Source organism: Sarcophilus harrisii, chromosome 3 (assembly GCF_902635505.1).
Source record: "Sarcophilus harrisii chromosome 3, mSarHar1.11, whole genome shotgun sequence".
Classification (NCBI taxonomy): Eukaryota; Metazoa; Chordata; class Mammalia; order Dasyuromorphia; family Dasyuridae; genus Sarcophilus; species Sarcophilus harrisii.
In genome coordinates, this window is record NC_045428.1 from 166695509 (window position 1) to 166711996 (window position 16488).

Genomic DNA, 16488 nt, shown 5'->3' on the forward strand with positions numbered 1-16488 from the left:
TCAGTGCAAAAGAGCAATAACTGCAAAGCATAGATAAAGTGAAGAAACTTAGCTTTGTTTTACTTATCTCTTTTGCATAGTTGGGACAGGTGTGTATGTGTGGTTCATGAGTGTGGACCATTTATATATGATATCAAATTAAAAAAAATATTGATCTTGGGGGGCAGCTAGTTGGCGCAGTGGATAGAGCACCAGCCCTGAAGTCAGGAGGACCTGAGTTCAAATTTGACCTCAGATACTTAATACTACATAGCTGTGTGACCCTGGGTAAGTCACTTACCCCCAATTATCTCAGCAAAACAAACAAAAAACCAAAAAAAAAAAATCTTAATCTTTTTTCATTTCTGGAAGAAAAATCACTTAATTTTTAACAATATATTTTTTTTTTTTGCTCACTAAATTTCTTTTTTAAAAATTAGCTTTTATTTTTTTCTCTATTCTGCCCCACTCCTCTATTGGACAAAAGGGGAACAAAAAAGGAAACCTTGGTAAATATCCTGACTCTATCATGTTTCTAAGCCATTGTCAATGTACCAATTCACCAGTTTCTCATTCTACATTTTGAATTCGTCCATGCTCTGGCAGGAGATGGTTGTGGTGTCTTTATCTTCAGTTCTGTGGGCTCCTGCTTTATCATTTGCATTTTCTCTGAAACTGACCTCATGACATTGTATTTGTATATCATAGTTTGTTTAGCCATTCTCTAATAGGAGAACATTCCCTTAAGCTTCCAATTTTTGGCTACTACAAAAAGCGCTATTATAAATGTTCTTCTCTCTGTTGGAACATTTCTAATATATTGATTAATGTTAGCAATTTTTTTTTTTCTTTTTTTGAAAAATAACAATGGATAGTTCTGTATGGGAAGGGGAGAGGCAAAAAGAAATGTATTTTTTGTGAAAAAAGATATTGTTAAAAAGAAAATGATTTGCTGTTACTTATTCTATTTTTTGAAGAAACATTCTTTTTTTAATGAATTTACTATACATATCTATGTATATCTACTATAGATTTAACACATCAACAAAGAACAGGAAAAGGATCATCAATTCAATTCAGTAAACATTTATGAAGCACCTGCTATGTACTAGGCATTGTGGTAATTGCTGGGGATACAGATAAGCAAAAGAGGACTGTCCCTATCATTTTAAGGAACAACTTAGAAGCTGGAAAATGGGGGGGCACTCTGGGTGTCCTGTGGAATTGAAACCAAGCAGAACTGCAGATGGAAATTGAAGTGGACCTTATGTGAAATTGTCAGCTTCTCTCTTTCCTTTTTCTTTTCTTGCTCCTAGAAAAGTGAACATCTATCCTTGTTTCTCTTCCCTTCTGTTCCCCTCACTTTCTTCTTAGGCCTCTGCAATATTATCATGCAATTGATACTTCTCTCTCCGAAGTTGTCAGTGTTCACTTAATTGCTATTTAATTGCCAGAGGCCTTTCTCAGAGTTCTCTCCTTTCTAGACCTGTCTGCAGTCCATTACACTGTTGGGTCACACTTTACCTTATCTGTTCTTGGTTTTGTTCTCTTCTGGATCCCCTCCTGTCTCCTCTCTTTTTTTTTTTTTTTTTTGTATCCCAGTCCGGGTCATTCCCACTATCCTTGAATGTCCCTTTGCTTTCCTGATTTTCTTTAAGTCTTAGCTAAAGTTCTTCCCTCTGCAAAAAATACCGTTATTAATCTCAAGGGCCTCCCCTGTCTATAGCTTGTTTGTACATAGGATTTTTGCATGTTGTCTTCCCCATTCAACTGAGGTCTATGAGAGCTGTTATTGTGGTTTTTTTTTTTTTTTTTTTTTGCCTTTTCTTTGTCTTCCCAGCGATTTGTGCAGTTCTTGGAGCACAGTAGGCAGTTAGTAAATGGCCGTTGACTGACTTGAAACATATGTTGAATTTAATAATGTAGTAATAAAACCGATCTGCTTGTCCTCACTCTGAACTTCATTCTTTTCTCATTTGTGCATTTAAAAAATACACTTATTTTTCATTGACACCTTTTCCTTTCTTCTCTTTGTGCATTACTCTAAATACCCACCATCTTCCCCACCCTTTAAGAAACTCTCCCTTGCAACTAATAAACGTGGTGAAACAAAACGAATCAGCATATTGACTATCCATTAATACTTTTTGTGTCTCCAGCCCAGAGAAATCTCTGCCAAGAGGTGGGAAGCGTGATTCCTTCTTCTGACATCTTGATTGGTTACTGTTTAGTGTTCTGAAGTCTTTCAGAGTTACTTTCCATTCTGTTATTGTTGTTCTCTTAAGCAATCTCCTGATTATGATTATTTCATTTTATATTCACTTCATTCATGTCTTCCTAGGTTTACTATATTCATCATTTTTCACAGTGCAGGAATATTCCATTCTGTTCCTGTAGCACAGTATCATCTTTAGCCATTTCCCCAATTGTTGGTAAATGACTTTATTTCCAGTAATTTTATATTACCAAAAATACTGCTATATTCTGTATGTGTGGACAAGTTTTTCACCATTGCCATCTCTGGGTTAAAGTGTATGACCACTTTAGTAAATTTTGGCATATACTTAGCTCTACTCTTTAAATGATGTTATTTATAATATAATTATGTAGTTTTGGTGTTATAACTTGATAATCAGACATCACAGGACTATAGGAGTTAATGCTGGAAGTGACTTTTAGAAATCATTTTCAATTCCTTTGTATTATAGAAGAGAAAACTGAGGATCAGAGATACTAAGTGCCTTGTCCAATTCACTGTCATATCTTAAACATTAGAACTTGTATTGCCTAGCCCCCCCCCAAAAAAAGGTCAGTGAAGCTGAGGTTTTTGGAAATACCTATTTTTTTATATAAAAATTGTTCTGCATCTTTGGGGCTTCTTCTGAATCTATTCTTTCACATCACTACAGAAGAGACATTTTGGGGGGATTGGGGGGAGGCAGAGGTATTCAGATTGCCCAGGATCATACAGCTAATAAGTTTTCCTAACTCCAGGATTGGTGCTCTCTCTTCTATACTACCTAGTTCCCTCTCTTCAAGACTTTTGGGACAGATCTCTTCTATGCTGATCTGAAAGAATTAGACTCAAATCAAGCATTTCCAAAACCTTAAATTTATTGAATATATTGTTGGCCAGGCAATACTAGTTTAAATGGTTTTGTTTGACTATGGTCTTTCAGGAAAAATCTCATTTCAGAGAAGTGACTGTTTCTGTACCCTATCTAATAAATTAAAAAAAAAAAATAACAGAAATCCTGAACAATTACATTTTTGAAGTATTTTTAAATTCCCTTTATGGAAATGAGAGTTTGTATTTCCTTTGTGGTTATGGTACAAATTATGTTATGTCATCATTTCTATGTCAGTAATGCTTTCTGTAGTTTAAAATATTTTGTTTAAGGTATGATAGTTTAAAAAAAAGATTAAAAAAACTACAGAATTATTTACCTTTTAGATGAAATAATCTGTTTTATATGCCTTATAATTTAATTGAAAAATAGGATAAATTAATTCATTTAGTATTTCTTTACTGTATAATGCTTGGCCCAATATTTTAGAAAAGTTACTTAATACCATTATAGTTGGTGTGTGTGTGTATGTGTATATATATATATATATATATATATATATATATATATATATATATATAAAATTGTATGGATGAGATAGATGTCTTCCTAGAAACTCTATTTCATAGTAGCACTTTGGAAGACTCTTAGGCATTTCTCTTTGTCATTGGCAGAACTTTAAGAAATAGTCAAAGCAGTGAAACAACATATACCATTGAACTAATGAACAATAGTTGTTCCTTTTATTATGGCTTATGGAATAAAGATTCTGAACCACAAGACAAGAGGAAAGGAAAAGTTGAAAGAGTCTTAAGAGTTTGACGTTCTGAATGTCTACAGCAAGATTTTACAGTAATTTTTGTCAGTGCTTGCATCAAAACATTAAGAGAAGATTGCTTTTTGATGGCTACTTCCTCCAAAGAAGGTATCTCAGTGCAAGATGGGAAGTACTTCAAAACAGTTTTTCAGGACCTCCTAAAGACAGAGTGGGAGTGGACCTAGTAATAGTGGAGTAGATTCTGCTTTCCTGGGAGATTAGCAATGGGAGTAGATAGAAGAGTTATAAAGATATTTCATTCTCAGTGGGTATTGAGAGTGTAATAGCTTCTGTTACCTGCAAGGATTCTGCTGGACTTTTTTACTTTTTTCCTTGGGCTATCATCAAATTTGTATCACTAAATAGAAATAAATTGGTCTTCCTATTAGAAGCAAAGGGCTAAGTTAACCTCCTTGGTTTATCTGTAAATAATACCAACAGTGATTCCATCTCTTCAGTGTGAAAAGACATCATGAGGAGAGGCAAAGAGGAGTGCAAAAGAATGGGTAATATGGAAATGTAGCTTAAGTCAGAGAGAAGAAAAGACCTGAAATGTTGAAACATTATGGTAGACATAAAGTGTCAATCTTGGGAGAAAGAACCTGAATTTTAAGAGGGAAAAGAAGCTTCATGTGCTTCGGGGTCATTATGAGGATCTAATGCTACTAGCAGTGTGAACAATATCTGTTACTTGTTGCAGAAAGAAGAAATGTATGATGTACATTAACTCCTGCAGGGTACAAAGGTAGTATAGGAGTTCATTGTTGCCATGATTAATCAGAAAGTATGTTATCTTCCTAGGATTCATGTCCAGGATACAAAGCTAAGAGTGTGTAGTTTTTGGAATGTTTGGAGCCATCTCATACCTAAATTTTGCATTTGCTCGCATATCAAAGCATTAGCAGGAGATTATTCATTAGATGACCATTTTACCCAAGAAGATAGCTCTAGAGCAAGATGAGAAGCTTCTAAAAGCAAACTTGATAATTAGTATATACTTCTGATGATATATATGTAGGAACAACTGAGTTCTAAGAAGAATATGGGAATTTTTATATGAAATCTTGGGTAGGCAACTGAAGAATTTGGTGGCATAAGAGGTTAATTTTAGTCACTGCTGCCAATTGCAAAAGTAGGGATTTTAGAAGACCAAAAAGGAACATATGCAAAACAAAATATTAGGCTGTGGACTACAGCCTAATTAAGATATTAGAATAAATAGACTTTTGGCAAGGGATACAGTATGCCTAATGAGGATGGGAAGAATTTACTTGGCTAGAGATTTGTTCATCTGTTCTAGAAGGGTTTACATTGAAAAAGGAGGTTGAGAAAGTTGCCAGAACAATAATAAAATAAAACAATAGTAATTTGTAAGAGAAGATAACTATGTAGTAGAAAAATAACAGTAGAATAGATCCCAGATCTTAAAGACCAGTGTCAGTAGGCTATCAGCATGCATTTATTTTGGACCTTATGTTCCAGGTACATGTTAATCACATGAAGAAAGTCAAAAGATGGTCAAGGAGTATATATTCTAATGAGGGAGATAGTATGTAAATAACTGAGTTATATATACAAAATATGCAGAATAAATGGAAGTCGATTTGGGAGAGAAAAGCAATAGAAGCTGGTGGGATGATATGTCCCTTGCAGAAATTTGGTTTTGAGCTCAATATTGAAGGAAGCTGGGTGAGAATAAGAGATAAAGGGCAGAGCAATACTAATGTTTCAGTCAATGTGTGCAATGGAATGGAGACAGAGGTAGAGTATTGTGTGCAAAATGGGCCTACTTAGATTGTGGATAAGAGTAAAGATTTAAAACCTTTAAAAACTCAAAGATGGGAAAGGACTGAGAATAAAGAGTTTAGAGATAATTAGAGATAATAGAGCATATGGGGCTGATCTGGTCAAACCTAACCTATAGGAAAAAAAAAAATCACCTTGGAAGTGAATGGAAAAGAGATTAATGTGGAAAGATTTGAGGCTGGGAGACCATTCCAGATGAGAGGTGAGATGAGTATTGGAAGTAGGTTTGTAGTTTTGTGTAGAGAAAAGGGTTGATGGTGGGCAGTATTGTGAAGGTAGAAATGGTAAGATTTAGCGACAGATTGGATATGTGGAGCGAGTCTCATAGAGAGATGAGATGACAATATTTTGAGCATAGGTGGTTGGGATGATGTGTGAGTAGCTCAGGAGAGAAACTAAGGTTGGATGTATAGACTTGGGAAAGATCTGATGGGACCATCAAATGAAAAGAGTATTTAAATAAAGTGAGTTAGAAAGAAAGAAAATAGGATCTCATTGGTAATTGTCAAGACAGGGTAGCATATAATTTGTGAATGGACCAATCATGATAATGGAAGACTCTTTAATATTCAAAAGGAACAGATTAAATTAAAAAGTGTGGAGTAGTAAGTAATCTGCTGGCTGGGAGAGGGAATGCATTGAAGATTTAATGAGTGATTAAAGGAAGAAGAAAAAGAAATAATGTAGTTAAAATGATCTTGGTTCAAGAGGGATAAAAAAAATCCCATGAGGGATACAGATTTGTAAAAATAACAATAGAACACTAGATTAGGAAACTGAGGATTTGGGTTTCTTACCTTGGCTCTGCTAATTATCAGTTTGATCATGGTAAATCCACTTAAACTTTTGGATTTTAATTTATTCCTCTGTAAAACTGGGTAAGGAAAGTTGGACAAGAGGATTCAACTTTAAATATTTGTATAATGGTCTAGACTAAACTCTCAAACAGCTTGCTCAGGAATGAGAATTGGGTTAAATGTTCCTATAGTATATAGTAATTGGCAAACCTAGTTTCATGACAGGACCTAGTTGTAATGGGTGATTTCATCTACCCAGATATTTGCTGAAGGTTTCTCTTTGTTAAAAGCAGAGCAACTGAAAATCAGTAGGTAATATAGACTAAAGACTGAATTCAGAGAGCCTGGTTTCAAATTATGTTTCAAAAATTGCATCGGACAATAAAATCAGGTTCCAAAAAGAGCTTGACAAGCCAGAATAAATGAGATGAATTTTAATAGAGACGAATGTAATGGCCTACATTTGGATGTTGAAAAATCAGTTTCACAAATATAAGTAAAGTAGCTAGACAGCAGTTTTCATGAAAAAGATCACTTTAAAGAGCTGAAAGCTTATTATGAATAAACAATGATATGGCAACAACAACAACAAAAAAAACCCAATTTAGTCCTGGATTAAAATAAAAGAGAGGCATACTTAAATGAAGGGGATGACAGTCTTACTGCACTCTGTCAACCAATTTCTTTTATACTGTTCTGGCTGCCATGTTTTAATAAAAAAGCATTTCAGGAAATGGAGCATATAAAGAGGAGCAGTGGGCTTAAGAGTTCAAGACCTTTCAAGCCCTGGTTGGGAATGTTTTAATGCTGAGAAGTGACGGTGAAGATGTAGTTCAAATCTTTAAGTAAAGAACTGTTATAGGGAAGACAGATTAGAAGTGCTGTAGAGGGCAGAGTAAGGAACTGTAAGTACAGTAGAGAATGTACTCAGGCTTCTTCTTAAAAAAGCTTCCTAGTGATCAGAATACTCAAAATTGAATAATTTAGGCCAGTAGAGAGAGGGTGGTATCACTAATTCTGGTTGAAGGTGGTACTGCTTTCTGGTCTTCTGAGAGTTCATAATATTATCTTGACTCTCACCCTCCATATCTGATGCTTTGCCAAATCTTGCTGTTTTACCATCTTTGACTTAAGTAATCTTCCTAATGAGGCCTGACCATATATTTCTGTGATTCCCCCCATTTCCTCAATAGATTTTGGTCTTGGTCTTGTTATCTCCATGATCAAATTTGGCTTTTAAATTAAGCCCTTCACTGTTTGGCCCTTTAAGTCTTTTCCAGTCTTACACTAAATTCTTCTGCATATATTCTAGGGAGCTTCTTCCATAGGACATACCATCTCTGCCCTTGATGACTTTTCACTACCTTCATTCATGCCTGGCGTACTTTTTTCACTCTTACCCTTGGCTTCTTTCAAGGCTCATCAGGTAAAATCCACCTTTTGCAAAAGTTTTTCCCATGACTTCCCCTCCATTCTTCAGCTCCCTCAACACAGAAGTCCCTTAGAAATTATTTCTTATTTATACTGTATCTATCTTAAATGTACATAGTTGTTATAGTTCGAACATTGTATCTTCACTAGAATGTGAGCTCCCTGAGGATGGTGGATCTGTTTTTGTCTTTGTATTCTCAGTGGAGAGCACATCAAAAACATTTAAATGCTTATGGTTGATGATAATGATGGGGTTTTACCCAAGGGAGTCTGACAACATATGCAGCTTGAACTATAATCTCCTATGTCTTCAATGAAAGGAGAGCATTCCATTTTCTCATCTCTCTTCAAAGCCAAGTTGGTTATTATAATTACAGTTTTTGCTTTCTTTTTCATATACATTGTTGTAGTCATTGTATATATACATAAAACACGTTTGTGTATGTATATGTGTGTGTCTACATATATATGTGTGTGTGTGTATGTGTGTGTGTGTGTATATATATATATATATAATTTTAGTCAATTCAGTAGATGTGAGGTGGCATCTCAAAAGTTGTTTTAACTTAAATTGCTGTGATCAATAGTGATTTAGAGCATTTTAAAATATGACTTTTTGATACCTTTGATCTCTTCTGAAAACTGCCTGTTCATATCCTTTGACCATTTATTAACTGGGGAGTGACTGGTTATTTTTTGTAAATTTGCTCAGTACCCTATATATTTAGGAAATTAAGTCTTTATCAGAGAAATGTGTTACAAAATTTACCCTCCTCAGTTTCATGTTTTCCTTCTGATCTTGGCTGCATTAATTTTGTTTGTGCAAAAGTTTTCAAATTTCATGTAATCAGAATTATCCATTTTATTTCCTGTTATTCTCTCTATTTCTTGTTTGGTCATAAAGTTATCCTTTATTCATAGATCTGACATACATTTTTCTAGGCTCCCCACATTTATCTACTGTATCACTCTTTATGTCTAAATCATTTATCCATTTTGACTTTATTGTTGTATATGGTGTGAGATATTGGTTTATGCCTAGTTTCTGTCAAACTGCTTTCCAATTTTCCTAGTAGTTTTTGTCTCATGTTGAGTTTTTGTCTCCAAAACTTAGATCTCTGGATTTATCAAATACTAGATTACTTGGTCATTTACTATTGTTTAATTGTATACCTATTCTATTCCACTGATCTACCATTTTGTTTTTTTAGCCAGTGTCAGATTGTTTTGATAGGCATAGATAGGTAGGCAATTCCTTCACATTTTTTTCATTGAATCTTTTGACTTTTTGTTCTTTCAGATGAATTTTTTTATTATTATTTTTTCCTGCTCCATAAAATAATTCTTTGGTAGTTTGGTATAGTATTGAATAGTTATTAACTTAGGTAGAATTGTCATTTTTATTTTATTGACTTTACATGAGCAATGAATATTTCTCCATTTGTATGAAAAGTGTTTGTAATTATGTTTGCATAGTCCTTGGATTTGTCTTGGCAGATAACCCTCCCTCCCCCCAAAGTATTTTATATTGTCTTCAGTTGTTTTAAATGGAATTTCTCCTATCTTTTCCCGGAGTTCTCTAAGAATACAATCATATCATTAACAAAAAGTTATAATTTTGTTTCCTCACCTCTCATTGCCTATTTTTTTAAAATCTCTTTTTCTTATTGCATTTTTATAGCTGCCCTACCCCTCTCCCTCGCTCCCTCCCTCCCTCCCTCCCTCTCTCTTTCTCTCTCTCTCTCACCACACACACACACACACACACACACACACACACACACAGAGCTATTTATTAATTTTATTAAAACTCTTAGTTTACAAAACATACTTGGGTAATTTTTCAACATTGACTCTTGCAAAACCTTCTGTTCCAAATTATCCCCTCCTTCCCCCACCCCCTCCCCTAGATGGCAGGTAGTCCAATACATGTTAAATATGTTAAAATATATGTTAAATCCAATATATGTATACATATTTATACAATTATCTTGCTGCACAAGAAAAATCGGATCAAGAAGGAAGGAAAAAAACTGAGAAAATAAAATGGAAGCAAACAACAATAGAAAGAGTGAGAATATAGCTGGCATTTCTAATAAAATGTTGAAAAATAATGGTGATAATGACTACACTTGCTTCTCTTCTGATGTTATTGGAAAGACTTTAAGTGTACCCCACTTAAAATAATGCTTGTTCTTGATTTTAGATAGATATTATTTATTATTTTAAGAAAAGCTCCATTTATTATTTTTTTCTAGTGTTTCTGACAGGAATGGATATTGTATTTTGTTAAACTTTTTCTGTATCAGAAAATCATGATTTTTTTGTTGCTTTTATTAGTATGGTACATTATACTGATAGTTTTCCTAATATTGAACCCACCCTGCGTTTCTGTTTTACATTTAGCCTGGCTGATCTTTGTATTACATTGCTAAAATCTCTTTTACTTCATCTAAAAATTTTCCATCAATGTTAGGGAATTAAGAAATTTGGCCTGTAATTTCCTTTTTTATGTTTTTATTTTCTGGACTTAAGTATCAAGACTATATTTGTTTCATATTGCTAGGATTCCTTTTTGTAACTGACTTTTTCAAAGAATTTATATATATATATATATATATATAAATTATGTAATATTGGAATTTAAAAAAATGTTTAATATAATTTATTTGTTTTTTCCCTCTGGGAGAAGTCATTTATAGCTTTCTCCTTTCCTTTTTTTCTAAGACAAGGTTATTAAATGTCTGGGCAAGTTACATTTTTTTGGTAAATATTCATCCATATCATTAAGATTTTAAGCTTTATTGGTATAGAACTGGACAAAATAACTACTAATAATAGCTGTTATTTCATCTTAAGTGATAATTAGTTTATCTTTTTTAGTATTGAATACTGACAATTTTATTTTTTGGGGGGACAATTTAATCATTTTATTAACAAGAAAAAAGAATGGTCATTTGGTCATCTCTTTTAGACCAAAAGCAAACACTTTATTAGTAGTTTCTTGGGACTTGGGAGACAATGTGAAAAGTAAAAAAAGGAAAAATGGAAGACAAAATGGCTTGATGAAAATCAAAGGGGGAAATCCCCTTTAGTAACATCGACAAATTGATTTTATTTTTTAAAAATCAAATTAATTGTTTATTTTATTCCCTCTCTTCCCCCCCAATTAGCTCCTAGTTTTTTTCGAGTTCAATTTTATAACCTTTCAATTTTGCTAATTTATTCTTGATTTTTTGAATTTATATTTTGATGTCTAATTGGGGCATTTTGAATTTGTTGATTTTCTAAATTTTTGATTGCCTGACCAATTCATCTGTGTTTTTCTTTTTTTATTGATGTAAATGTTTAGAGATGTAAGTTTTACCCTAACTACTCTTAGGCTGCTTTTAGAAAATTTTGGTGTGTTGTCTCATTGTTTTCCTTATTTTTAATGAAATTATTGATTGTTTCTATGAAATATTATTTGATTTACTCATAATTTAGGTTAGGTTATTTGTCAATTAATTTTATTCTGTGCTTCAAAGACCCTTTGTTAAATGTGATTTTTATTGCATTATAAAAGGATGCATTTAACCTTTATGCTTTTCTGCAAGATTTAAAAAAAAATTTTTTTTGTTTGCTTTTTATTGACAAAACATGCATGGGTAATTTTTCAACATTGACCCTTGCAGAAACTTCTGTACCAACTTTTCCTCTCCTTCCCTCCACCCACTCCCCTAGAATGCCAGGTGGTCCCATACATATTAAATGTTAAAGTATATGTTACATATTTGTAAAATTTTTATGCCCTAATACATGTGTCAGTTTTTGTGAAGCTGTCATGTACAGCTCTGAAAGTTATACTCTTTCTATTTCCATTCAGTATTCTCTATCATTTTATCATTTTATAAAATTAAAATAAAAAGTATTATTTTATAAAATTCTATTCATCTACTTAACTTTTTTCTTTTTATTTTATAATTAGATATATCTGTGGCTGAGAGGGATAAATGAGGACCCTCATTGTTAGTTTTACTTTGTGTTTCCTTCTGTAATTTAATTTTTCCTTTAAGAATTTGAGTGTTATTCTATTTGGTACATACATGTTCAATGTTGATATTAATTCATTGTCTATGATATATTTTAGTAAAATATAGTCCTGTTTGTCTTTTTAAATTAGGTCTGTTTTTTCTTTCTCTTTTTTTCGTGGGGGGGGGCGAGGGGAGGAGGGAAGGGCGGGGAATCATGATTGTCATGTCCTTTTAAATTTCAGCTAAAGCTTTTAAAGGGGCTTCAGCCCCTTATTTTAAGTGTATTTATCTTTCTGTTTCAAGTGTCCTTATAAATAACACATTGTTGGATTCTGGTTTCTAATTCATGTTGTCCTCTTCCATCTTTTGGATGAACTCATTTCAATCCTCTTCACAGTTATGATGGCTAACTCTGCATTTTCCTTCATTCTGTTCTATTCTATCATCTTTTTACTATCCCCTTTCTAAGAGTCTATTTTACTTCTGATTGCTGTCTCCCTTGATCTACCCTCTCTCATATTTCTTTTTATTTTTTTTTTTACCCATTAATTTTCTGTCCACCTTTTAAATATTAATTTAAATGCTGCATTGTCTATTTTTCTTTGTTTTTTACTGCTCTAATTAGCTTATTTTCATATTTGTTCAGTTATTTTTATTTCTTAGAATTTTTACTCTTTGTTTTTTTTTAAGTCTTATCTGATTGTCACTTTTATAAACATTTGGTCATGTCCCTGTATGGAGTCACCTTTTGGGTTATTGAAAATGAGTATTTGCTGTTACCAACAAGTTATTTCTTTCCAACCAAAGATGGAGAAACACTATAAAGTCAGTTAAATCAAGATCTGGAGCTGATTATCACTCAGATCATGGGGTTCTTATTGCATAATTCAGACTTAAATTTGGTATGACCTAGGTAATATCCATTATGAATATGAAGCAGAAATGAGGAATAGGTTTAAGGGATTAAATCTGGTAGATGCCTCAAGAACCATGAGCAGAGGTTTGCAATATTGAAAGAAAGCAGCAGCAAAAACAAAATTTAAAAAAAAATATCAAGAAAGCAAAAAGGTCTTCTGACAAAGTCTTTACAAACAGTTGAGAAAAGAAGGAAAGTGATAGATAAAGTAGAAATGGAAAAATATTCCCCAAATTAATGCAGAGAGTAGAAAAGAAATAGGAAGGGTTTTCTTAAATGATCAATGAAAAGAAATAGAAGAAAATAATAGAATGGCAAGGACAAGAAAATTAGAGGTAGCAAAGAAATATGGGTATTTCTTGAAACGAGTATGATAAAAGACAAAAAAAGATAGTTCTTAACAGAGTAGAAGAGATTAAGAAGTGGTTGTAATGCACAGAAGAACTATAAAGAAAGATCTTAACATTGTTGATTTTGAGAGTTATGTGGTTACTGGTCTGGAGCCAGAAATCTGGGAGAATGAATCAATCAGGTGAGCTTTAGGAAGCATTGCTTACAAGCTAGTGGAGATGATGGCATTACAACTGAATGATTTAAAATCCTAAAATGATGTTATAGAGCTGCACTCAATATGCCAGCAGATTTGAAGAACTCTTCAGCAGTCACTGAATTGAAAAAGATCAGTTTATGTCTCAGTCCTAAAGAAGAGCAATAGCAAAGGATTTTTAAATTACTAAATTTACTTGCCAATGAGATTGTGTTTACAAGCTAGGCTTCAGCAGTATGTGAGCCAAGAATTAACAGAAGAGTAGGTTGGTTTTCAGAGGGGCAGAGGAACTAGAAACCAAATTGCCAGCATTCTTTGGATTTATGGAGAGAGAACAAGGGAGTTCCAAAAAAAAACTTTTTTTTTTTTTTTTGCTTTTGCTTTGTTGACTACACTAAAGCCTTTGACTGTATGATCACAACAAAAATATGGCAAGTCCTCAAAGATATGACAACACCAGGTCATCTTACATGTCTCCTCAGGAACTTATACAGGCCAAGAAGCAACAGTTAGAACTGAATATGGAACAACTGATTGCTTCTAACATTGGAAAAATAGTATGACAAAGCTATATATTGTCACTTTATTTAATTAAGAAGCAGAATATGTTACCTGAAAACTGGATGGACAAATTAAAAGCTGGAATTAAAATTGCCAGGAGAAATATCAGCAATCTCGTATATGCAGATGATACTACTTTGATTTCAAACAGTGAAATAGAATTAAGAAGTCTCTTGATGAGGGCAAAAGAGGAGAATGTAAAAAAAAAAAAAAAAAAACTAGCTAACATGGCATCTGGGCCCATCACGTCCTGGCAAATAGATGGAGAAGAAATGAAAGCGATGTCAAATGTAGTATTCATGGGTTCCAAGATCATTGCTTTTATAGCAGCTGCAGCCATGAAATTAAAAGATGCTTGATTCTTGGAAGTAAAGTTATAGCAAACCTGGACAGCATATTAAAAAACACCTTTGTTACCTTGCTGACAAAGGTTTGTGTAGTCAATGCTAGGGTTTTTCCAGAAGCAATGTATGATTTTGATTGTTGCACTATAAAGAAAATTGAATGCCTCAGAATTGGTGCTCTCAAATTATGGTGCTGAAGAAGACTTTTGAGAATCTCTTGGACAATAAGGAGATTGACAATAGTTAAAGAAGCTAATTCAGATTATTTACTGGAAGATTAAATACTACAACTAAAACTTAAACACTTTGGTCATATAATGAGAAAACAGGACTCAGAAAAGATGTTGATGTTAAGAACGATTGGAGACAAAAGGAAAAGATGATGGCAGAGGGTGAAATAAATAGAAAGTGTCACGAAAATAGTGAATATGAGCATCTAAGACTTGATGAGATAGTAGAAGATAAAAGGAATGGAATGCTATATGGTCAAGGGTGTCACAAAGAGTCTGACACAACTGAATTGAACAACTGAATAACCAAAATACCCTTAGTAATAATATATAAACCCTGTGAAAGCAAGTATCAGGTCTTATTTCAGTTCGTCATTTCTAGCAAGGTGCTATGTACAGAAGCATATAATAAATATTTGTCAAATTTGAACATAAAAAATATATTGTTTATTCCTTAAACTATTGAAATTCTCTTTAGTTGGTTATTAAAGACCATATTCTTAAAAATTAATTTTCAGATGGCATTATTTTGTTATTAATGATGTTCAACAAGCTGCATATTCTCCTAAATATAAGCATAATTCTGGAGATATATTAGATTTCCAATAAATATTGATTTTTTTTCTTACTTTGAGTTATCTAATGAGTTGTGTAAATTTAAGAAATATTTTTGCAAAATGATGATTCAGTGAAATTCTCTTAAAATCAAATGACTGTTGAATCTTACTATTTTTATGTTTATGTTGGTTTAGTAAGATTTCATGTACTTTAACTTTGTAGCTTTTGTAGACAGTAAAAATATGCTTTATCTTATTTTGTAGGCCGGCTTAATTGAAGCAAATGGAGAGCTAAAGGTTTTTATAGACCAAAACCTCAGTCCTGGAAAAGGTAAGAAGTCCATTTTGAAGAAAATTAACATTAAAAATTAATTTATTAAATAACCTTTAAACTTCTTTTAGAGTTTTATATCAATGGTAATTAAAAGTAATTTAACTTTTATGTAATAATAGATATTTTGTGTAATATTCATTAATAACTGTCCCTTCTGTCATTGTTTTACATGCTAGAAATACAGATTCATTGAAATTCAGAATCGACCATTTCATTTTTAACAAATAGCTGTTCAGTGTTATGGACTGATGTCATTTCATTTAGTACCCTTTGGTAATCCCATGTTAGAGTGCATTTGTGCCACTTTCCCTGGACTTATGCAATATGCAGTTGGAAATACTAGCCTTACCCTAATGTCAGTTTTCACCAAGATTAAAGCTATGCCACCTTGGAATTGTCACTGGTCCGATCAAAATAGCATAATTTATCACTAGTACATTCAGTGTTGGAATTTCCTATTTTCTCTTATTTAAAAGTTTAATGATTCTATAATGTCATTATAGCTTAATCTATAGCTTAATCAATCCATATTGATTCTGGAATTTTGATAAATATATTTCTGAAAATTACTTTTTTAGGGAAGTTCCATATGTGCTGGTATAATAATGAAAAATGTTGAACTTGGAGTCATGAGAGACTTGGCATAACTCTAGGGAAGTCACTTAATCTTTGGTTCACTTGTTAAGTGAGAATAATGATATTTGCATACTAAGGTTGTGAAATGTTTTATGAACTTTATAATTCCATGTAAGTTTAGTTTTTATAATATGCAAATATCATTTATATTATTGATTTCCAATTTACTTTTAAAAACAACTCGTCAAGGATTTTATCAATACAAATGAACAGCATGGTGTGCTTTTTGAATATTATCTCATTTTAATCTCACTAGAACCCTATGAAGTAGCTGCAATTATTACAGCTGAAGAAACTGAGGTACTTACATATGTCTTCAGTGCTTAAAAGATCTGCTATTTCATCCATTTTCATACTATTGTAATTTTTTAACTCTTAAACTTTAATCTTTTTGAGTTTCTTGTATTGAAGACATTTATTACCTGGTGACCTACTTACTGATGATTAAGCCT

General features: G+C 32.7%; 1 protein-coding gene across 2 annotated transcripts in view; it reads left to right on the forward strand.

Annotated features, from left to right (window-relative positions):
* The window catches only part of TFDP1 (transcription factor Dp-1), a 132575-nt gene that overhangs the window by 39785 nt on the left and 76302 nt on the right, over positions 1 to 16488 (forward strand). For both annotated transcript variants that reach the window (XM_023500469.2, XM_012546202.3), the window contains exon 3: positions 15331 to 15397. In XM_023500469.2, coding sequence (XP_023356237.1) covers positions 15331 to 15397 — 67 coding nt within the window. The remainder of the gene's footprint in view (positions 1 to 15330; positions 15398 to 16488) is intronic.